This window comes from Lycium ferocissimum, chromosome 3, assembly GCF_029784015.1.
Source record: "Lycium ferocissimum isolate CSIRO_LF1 chromosome 3, AGI_CSIRO_Lferr_CH_V1, whole genome shotgun sequence".
Taxonomy (NCBI): Eukaryota; Viridiplantae; Streptophyta; class Magnoliopsida; order Solanales; family Solanaceae; genus Lycium; species Lycium ferocissimum.
The window spans coordinates 65,996,292-66,005,637 of record NC_081344.1 but is presented as its reverse complement, the minus strand read 5'-3'; the positions used below and the strand labels follow the sequence as shown (position 1 = coordinate 66,005,637).

The window sequence follows — 9,346 nt, the reverse complement described above, 5'->3', positions numbered from 1 at the left end:
AGAGTATCAATCCAGATCTAGGGGAAAGAATTGTTTTGATTATTTAAACGATATAAGAGAACTCTAAAAAATTCTGATATACCTGGAGCAATATATCCAATGGTTGCAATTGTCCTTGTTTGAACAAAAGCCTCCCCTTCACCTAACAATTTTGCAATGCCAAAATCACTAACATGACCAACCATTTCTTGATCTAGCAAGACATTGCTTGGCTTCAAGTCATAATGCACCACAGGTGTTGAATAGCCATTGTGGAGATAGTCCATTGCAGATGCAACATCTATCATTATATCTAATCTCTGCAATAAGTTCAAGAACAAGTTGTGAGAGTATAACCATTTATCAAGTGTCCCATTGGGCATGTATTCCAACACTAGGGCTTTGAAATCAAAGTTGGAACAGCTCGTTATGACTTTGATCAGATTTCTGTGGCGAAGGTTCCGTAGTATCTCACATTCTGCGTCAAAACTTTTGAATGCACCCTCCAATTGGATATTGAAGACCTTTGCTGCGAAAAGGGTACCATCTTTAAATATCCCCTTGTAGACCATCTTTGAAACTCCCATTACCAAGCAAGTTGCTTTCGTTGAATCCTTCTGTTGCATGTTCAAGTTCATAATAGGAAATTCTTTCATGTCCTTTTACCAAAGACACATCTGCTTGACCTATATTCTTCTTTGTCCTTAGCAAACTTAAAACTACATACGCGACGGCTAATACAAGAAATGACAGACCCACTGTCAAAATGATGTACAAAACAAAGAATGCCTTTTTCCTCTTGGAAGATTGGATGACACATGGTTTCACGTTAAACCGGGAGTCACCACAAAGTGCATCATTGGACAAGAAAGATTGACCCGTAGTATTTGCAAAATAACCACCACCGGGAATCTCTCCACTAAGTTTATTGAATGAGAAGTTTAGGTATTTGAGATACACAAGAGCTTCTAAAGATTTTGGAATTTCACCGCTAAGATTGTTATAGCAAAGATCCAAGAATTCCAACGCCAACATTTTGCCAAACGAATTTGGAATAGGCCCATCTAATCTATTATGTGCCAGAGAAAGATTAATCAAGTTGTCTAGACCCCCTAGAGTGCTAGGAATCTTACCAGAAAATTCATTTTTTGACAAATCAATGACTGCTGCAGCCTTTAAATTTCCAATTTCAAGTGGAATTTTCCCACTTAATAAATTGGATGAAACGTTGAATACTAGAAGATCTTGAAGGCTCCCCAAGCTTGCAGGTAATCTTGAATTCAGCATGTTGTAAGCTAGATTAAGATACCTCAAACTAGTAACTTCTCCTAAGCATGGTGGCACGGAACCTAAAAACTGATTTTCTGACAAGTCTATTGCACCAAGATTCTTTAAACTGCATATAACATCTGGTATGGTTCCTTCTATCTTGTTTCTTTGTAGGTAAAATTCTTGAAGGTTCAACATGCCTTGGAGAGTATTTGGAATATGACCAGTAAACTCATTGTTAAACAAACTCATATGTATCACTCCAGTAAGATTACCAATTTCTCGAGGAATGACGCCCTTAAGTTTACAACCATCTCCTTTAAACAAATTTAGAGAGTTGGAGAAATTCCCTATAGATGCGGACAAAACACCATCCAACGGATTATCAGCAACCGAGAGTACTCTTAGTTTCCTACAATTTGTTAATGATGTAGGGAAGCTCAATGTTGAATCACTGAAAAGATTATTCCCCTTCAAGTTTAGAATCTCAAGGTATTCTAAATTACCAAGTGATTCAGGAATTGGACCTGTGAAACTGTTGTATGAGAGATCAAGTATTCTGAGTCTTGAAGAATTTGAGATTGAAGTAGAGATAAAACCACTCAGGTTGTTTCCTCCACAATAAAGTTCTTCTAGGATGGGCATTCCACGACCTAAATCTAAAGGAAGAGTACCTGAAAGCTTGTTTGTCCCAAGATCTAGGATCTTCAGTGTTGACATGTTGAAAATGCTTGCAGGGACAGAACCAGTAAACTCATTCTTGGCTAAAGACAGCACCTGTAGTTTCTTAAGATTACGTAGCTCCACTGGTATCTCTCCTTTTAATTTGGAGAAATATGTATGAGTACCGGATGGACTAGAACTAAGCGAGCTACAATATCCCAGAGTTATGTTATAATATCCCATATTGTTCTCCGTAACTCATGAACAAATTACTGAAGTGAACATGTAATACAGCTCTATCTTGAACTATTGAAAATTACTAAATCAATATATCAATCAATCTGACTATGCATAGTTTTAGTTTGGCTCAACAATATAAATCCCCTTATTCAAATAATTTTATTAGATTATCTATGCTAGTAACATACTACGGTCTTCCTAATCCATGTAGTTACATTATTTCTATGCTGACTACGTTTGAAAAACCTATATAGGTAGAGTTAATTTGATTAAATCAAGAATAAGGTAGAACTATTGGGTGTTCTCATTTTTTAAGATCCTAATATGAAAAACGAAGTATTTACTCTGAAATATTTAAAGTAAATTTTTAAAAACACGTTAACTTAAGAATGCGTAAGGAACCGAAAATAATCGGTAAGAGAAAATTTGTTGTACTTTTAAATGCTGCTTTGGCACTTTGCACCACATCTTTTCTCGTTTTCCGTTTTCCTTCTTATTTTATTAATTTGACACCTATTACCAACTATTCAAAATACGGTATTGTTGTGATGGAAGAGAGAAAAGGAAGAAATTTGATCTCTTGTATAGAAATATCATACCTTCCAAATGCAAAGTTTAATTCTGTAAGAGTTGTTAAGTTGGCTAGCTCTCTTGGTACAGTTCCAATAAACTCATTTTCAGCCAATACCAATATTTGAAGCTTTTTGCATTTCTCCAGTTTTGGAGGAATAACTCCATCTAGGGAATTGCCTAAGAGGTAAAGCCCTTCCAAGTTTGGAAGATGGTCACATATAGATGTGGGAAGCTTACCAGTAAGATTGTTATAGGTAAGAGCAATGTTTTGCATCGTTGTAATGTTGAAGATTGATGTTGGTATAGAGCCAGTAAGCTGATTATATTGCAGGTCTAGGAAAGTCAAGTAACGAAGATCACCGATTTCCCGACGGATCTCTCCTTCGAGAAAATTTCTATTTATTCTCAACACTTCCAGCTTTGTTAGATTGGAAAGGGAAGATGGAATTTCCCCCCAAAATTGATTCATCGAAAGGTACATGTATTGAAGGTTAGGTAACAAACTTAAAAATGATGGAATGGGTCCGGTGAAGTTATTGCTTGTGACATTAATCAATTTCAACCTCTGCAAATGAGCCAACTCTTCTAGGAAACCCCCGTGAAAAATGTTGTCACTGATGTCGAGGGAGACGAGAAATGAGAGGTTCCCAAGGTGTGGAGGAATGGTACCATGAAGTTGCATGCTAGAAATGTTTAAAGCAGTGACTCGATTGTGGCGGGAGCCGCAAGTGATTCCGATCCAGCTGCATATTGGGCTGGAAGAGGACCAGTTGCTTTGTAAGATGTTATGAGGAGAAGAAATGTGTGATTTCAGTGCAAGAAGAGCAACTTCATCAGTGCTAATATTAGGAACATTAGCAAGTGAGATATTGTGATGAAGCAGAATGAAAACTGCTAGAGAAAGAGAAGATTGCAACTTCTGTCCATAACTATATGACAAGTAGATTTCTCTTTATTACTTGTTGAGCTAAAACAAGAATTGATATAGAATGCAAAACAATGATCTTAGAAGATCTATTTAACGATTTCAAATCCATTGTATACTGTTTTTAGTCAGTCTCTGGAATTGTCTTTTAGCTAATAGTGTCAATTAACTTCTCGACGGGGGAAGTTGTTCAATGTATGATTGTTCAATTTATGGCATTATGCAAAACATTCTTCAAGTCTAAATAAACAAGTTAAAACTTTTCAAAAGTTTGGTTGGGTCCCACTGTAGTTAAAGTTATTTGCATTTGCACTGTTAGGCACTATTTTTAAATTTACATATTTTTCTATGATCTTAGTTGGCTTATTGATAATGTTAAATACATTATTGGATTCCCATATATTGTTCTTACTGTCTGGGGTGTTCTTTTTCTTTTTCTTTTTTTTTTTTTTTTTTTTTGGTTTAGACTTAAGAGTTTGGATTTTTAGTACAACAAATTGTATTAGGGAAATTTTCAATAGTCAAGGTCTCCTCTACCACGCCACTCAAAATAAAGTCAGTATAGTTGTTGATGAAAAAAAAAAAGTTTTCCTAAATTCCTAAAATCACTCTTAGATAAATACTTATTTAAAAAAAATATAAAATTAGTCTATGTATTTTAGTGGTGAAATTGAATATTTGAATTCAAGAAATTCTCACTTTTCTTCTTGAGAAATAATTGAAGTGACTATTTTATCATGAGAGAATTGCAGAAGGGTAACTAAACTTTATCACTGATGCACAAGAACAACCCAAATTCACCTAAAGTTAAAAAGATATATAAGTCAAGTAGAAACAGTGAAGCCTTACAAATGACTCTATACTAAAAAACTTGAAGTTTGGTGACTTTTACAACCATTTCTGAAGATTCTGTTTTTACCTATACCCTTACCATTGTTCCCTAGGCAAAAAGATACAAAATAACATTTTTGCAACCAATATCATCCACACTCTCCACTCAAGTTTATATTTTGTAAAAAGAGACCACCACTTCAAAATTTTGTAAAAAACTTTCATGTTCAACGTGAAGAAATTATTCATGCCATGTGGAAGGATTATATTAAAAAATTGCAATAGCTAGTTGCTACAATTGTTGATTTTTTGGACTAGTTAATCTTTGTAAAATTATGTATATTTGAAAGTTTGTAATAACATTGAAAGAATATATATATATATATACACACACTCTATATAGAAGAGTGGTGAGGGAACGACCAAGGGCATAATTGTAAATTCAAAGCTATTAAATACTCGGTCATTGAGGAGAATCTCTTTACGTGGACCCCTGTTCACTTTCATTCTTCTCTCTCTTCTTTTTTTTTTAATTTTTTTGGTTAAATTCTCTCTTCTTTAAATGCACTACTTCCACCTTCACTATTTAAACAATAATTTTTCCTAAATTAAGTGTCTTATGTAGTGCTTTAACTATATAAAAATTATGTTTTTGGTAATTCTATGACTCAATTTTCACTTTTATAAAATAGAAATAAAAATGAAAAAATATGATATTTATATATAACAGTACTATTTTTTCTTCAAGAGATACTATATTATTTGTATTTTTTATTGAGCTTTTAACTATAAATAATAGTATTTCTTTTTTTGGTAATTTCATAATTCAAGTGCTCATTTTATTTAGAGAATAACGAAATATATTATTTATATATAGCAATTCTATTATTTCTTTGATAGAGTATATATTTTCCTTAAAAAAATATATATAGCTATACTATACATATATATATTATATATAGATTTACAATCAAATGTCTTTTATACTATTCCCAATTAATATAATTTTATACAATCAATTGCTACATGGAGTTACAATATGTATCATGTTAACTTTGTTTGACAATCATTCACTGCTTAATAATACTAGATTAAAAAAAATTGTTCCAAGTCCTTATTTTATAATAAACTATTAAATTTTCTCAAATTGTATAGAAAAAGATCGCCCTCTTTAAAACAATAGTTGAAAATAATTTGAAGTAAAAATTAAGACAATTAATTTGGTAAAAATATACTCCCTCCACTTTCCTAATAAGTGTCCACTTAGTCTTTTTGTTTTGATTCAAAATTAGTGCCCACTTGCATAATGAATTAACTATACTTTTTCAGATTTGCCCTTATTAAGTGTTAAGTGATCAGATCCCAATGAGTCAAGTTAATAATATTATGCAAATTATAGATAAAGGTAATTTAGTCAAATTACCTATTTCTTTCTAGGAATTAGTATTTTATTAAAAGGTGTATGGCTAAGTGAACATTTGTTTTGAACTAGAGCGAGTAGTAAATAGTAATTACATAGTTGGCAGCATGAGTACCAGTATGCAGGAGTATACTTCTCCATCTATGATCACATTTGGTTGGGTATGCTTCTCCCTCTGTGATCAAATTAAGTTGGCTACTTCCTCTGATTACACTAAGAATTCAACTTTACAAAAATTTCAAAAGAATTCAACGTTACAAAAATTTCAAAATACATGAGTATATAATTAGTTATTCATTTTTCAAAGGTTCAACAAATAATTAGTGTCAAGAAAGTTGTGATACCGCTTAAATAGTATCTCGGTCATATAAAATGAAATAGAAAAATGTGGCAACGTTTCAATTTAAGGTCAATTTGATTAGTATTTAGGGTGAGCAAAAAACGTACTAATTATTAATAAGCTATTTCAGTAAAGAGCAAATCAATGTATTGACTACCTCAAATCAAGTATAACATAGTTTTGTGTAAATACATAGTACGAGTAAATTTTAATTCTAAATTATTTTACATAGTTTGACTCAACACGAAATTTAAAAAAGAAATGAAAACTTTAAAAATAGTATTAAATATATCATAACTTTTGTGTAGCTATTCTTTGAAAACTTACCAGTTATCGTCTTGATATGGCCTAATATTTGTGTGGCTATAAAAAATTCTTAGTGTATATTTTACAAGTGGTGGTCTTCCATTCTTGTCACTTAGGTATTAGACTATGGTTGGACACTAACTGAAATGGCAATGGCTCTCAATATTACGAGACCCATATTTATTGCCTATTGAATTATGTTTTCTGCCAAAGATTTAGTTTCTAAGGGGTTTGTTTGTATCTTAAATGTGCATGTGCATTTAAGATAGAAAATTTGATGTCTCGGGTTATTTCAAAGCAGGAGATATGGAGTTGCTCAGCTGCTGTTTAATAAGATAAGAAGCTGGTTTCGTGAACGATTATGACATTTGAATATGCTAAGAAAGAGCTTGTAATGGAGACAGTTGTAAGATCGTTTGAACCTTGTTGTTTGGTGCTTTTTTATTGTTCAAGCTATCTGTAGAATTGGGTAAAAAGCGAACTATTCTATCATGGTATACTTGTCAAAAAAGAAAAAGAAAAATGAGTAGTATGTCGAAGTATATATTTGGTTTGCAACACTTTGATCGATATAATAAACTAATGAGTAAAGCTGGTTAAGGTTTGTACTGTCTTTAATTGGGGAATGAAGAGACTTAGTTTCATTGAATGTTATGATACGAGGGTTTGGTACATATGGAAAGAACACATCTGAGCTTTTCTCTACGATGAGACTAGAAGGATTTGCGCCTGATTAATTGGATACTGACTGGCATCTCGGGCTGTCTTGAAGGTATGATGGACAGAGGAAAGTTAATGGTTATTCTATGAAGAACAGTTATACTGTTATTTCTTAATAAAACATCATAGTTGTCTGACTCATCTTCTACTCCCGATGGCTCTATAGAAGAAACATTTTAGCTTGTTGCTGAAAAATGAACCAAAGAGTATTAAATATGATGTTCCCTTTTAAGGTTTGCTTGATGCATTATGATATTGGAACTTCCAGAGGAAGTGCTAAAACTCCCACTGTTGAATTTGGAGCCAACAACGTCTCCAATCAAATGTAACATTGATGCTGCTGAAAGACCTGAATCATTTTTACATGGACGCTGACCAACTCAAATGTTCAATTCCTTTCGAGCTGGATAATTTGTCAAATACTATCAAAATGTTACTATTGTTTCTTCTATTGTATCTTGCCATTCCTTTTTGTCTTGAGCTAGGGAATCTAATTTGTCATCATTTGGTGTTTCACAATGACATTTTTTCTTGATTGCAATGATATGTGGTGTGGTTAAATTGTTGTTTTATATCACTGCCAAGTAAAATGTCGCAATTCTTTAGTTTTTGGCACTTATTCACTTGGAGCAGATATAAGTAAGCAACTGAAAATGTAAATGTAAGCACGGGCCAACCTCATCTAGTTTATAAAAGGATTATGGAGATATGCAATTTATTAATGTGGCGCCTTAGGATATTCCGATACCTTGTTTGTGAACTATGCTTTGCTCATTTGGTAAGATTGTATAAGAGTTGGGAAAGTTTTGATAGGTTTCGGTTTTCATGTTTATGAAAAAAATACAACATAAGAAATTCAAATTGCATGTTCAAACAAAATTTCAACTCTAAATCAACCAAATTTCAAATCAACCTAATATCAAATCACTACATGTCCAAATGGCCCTAAGTTGTAAAAGCTAATTAAGAAACTAATCAAAGGTAATCTTTTACATTGTCTTTGTGATAAGAAGTAAGAGATGTGAACTACACCAATGAAGGACCTTTCTTTTGGCCTTAGCAACAAATTTTTTATTGCTACGTGTCCTAATTCATTCACAATATATCTATGTGAGCACTAAGTAGGAAGAATTAACTGAAGGTGTCGTTTAAGTTTGGAAATTACTAGAGGTGACTTGTAGGGACCACATTAAGTCAAAACCCAATTAAATTTGGGATTAAGAAAATTGGGGTTGAAAATGTATTTTGCCAAACTTGTTAATCTTTTATAAAATACAAAAAAGACCCCAAACCATTTAATCCAACCCCTTCATTTATTTCAAACTCAACATCGGTCCATATCAAACCACGCGAACTTCATTCAAAACACACGATCATCTCTGCTTGCTCCTTCAAACTTTCAAGTTCAAACCCACGGCGATCTCAACCGCTAAATGTGCTTCTTCAAACCGTCATCAACCTCTTGCCGACTCAACAACGACTTGTTGCTCTCCATTTCTCTCAGGTAAAATCGCTCAATATTTTCTTCTTTTAAAGTTAGGGTTTTGAAATCAAAATGAGAAAATGATGATTTTGGTCGAGAGAAGAAGAAGAATAACATGGGTTTGTACGCAATGTTATTTATTTTGTTGTTCGGTCCTTGAGAAACCCTTATTTTTGTATTTGTTCGAGTTGTTGGGGTTTGTGTGTTTGTAAATAGTGTATGTGGTTGTGAAATTTCGGTTTTTGGTGTTGTTTGTGTTCTCTTTCTCCTTAGGAGTTCGAAAAAAGGGCTTGTTGGGCTTACAAAACCGTATTTGCTCTATTTGTTCCACTTGTTGGTGTTTCGTGTTGTTAAATAGTGTATGTGGTTGTGAAATTATGGTTTTTAGTCTGTTTGTGTTCTTGTTCTCCTTGGGGTTTTGAAAAAGGGGTTGAATTTTTTTTTTGGATTTTGTCCAACGGTGAGTAAGTTGTTGCGGCAAGCTGCGTGACACTTGTTTGACGATTGAGGTTGGTTTATTTTGTTTAACTTGTGATGGTTGTGTGTTTGTATTGAAACAAATGTTTTTTCTGGTTCAAAAGTTAGGGTTTTGAAATA

The 9,346-nt window shown here is 33.0% G+C and overlaps 1 protein-coding gene across 1 annotated transcript; it reads right to left on the bottom strand.

Moving 5' to 3' along the window:
* Positions 1 to 386: 386 nt before the first annotated feature.
* On the bottom strand, positions 387 to 3,776 carry LOC132050450 (LRR receptor-like serine/threonine-protein kinase FLS2). The gene is made up of 2 exons (XM_059441698.1): positions 2,962 to 3,776; positions 387 to 2,066 (listed from the first exon to the last, which is right to left on the bottom strand). Exons 1-2 carry the CDS (start codon positions 3,404 to 3,406, stop codon positions 529 to 531), a joined length of 1,983 nt encoding a protein of 660 aa, XP_059297681.1. The 5' UTR covers positions 3,407 to 3,776; the 3' UTR covers positions 387 to 528.
* Between the last annotated feature and the right edge of the window lie 5,570 nt (positions 3,777 to 9,346).

What these genes read in the sequence shown, in the direction of transcription:
- LOC132050450 (XM_059441698.1), bottom strand. Translation starts at nt 3,406, where the DNA reads ATGCAACTTCATGGTACCATTCCTCCACACCTTGGGAACCTCTCATTT. An exon ending in TACCTATAACAATCTTACTG is followed by an intron (nt 2,067 to 2,961) that starts GTAAGCTTCCCA and finishes CCAAATTAAAAG; the next exon opens with GAGAGATACCAGTGGAGCTA.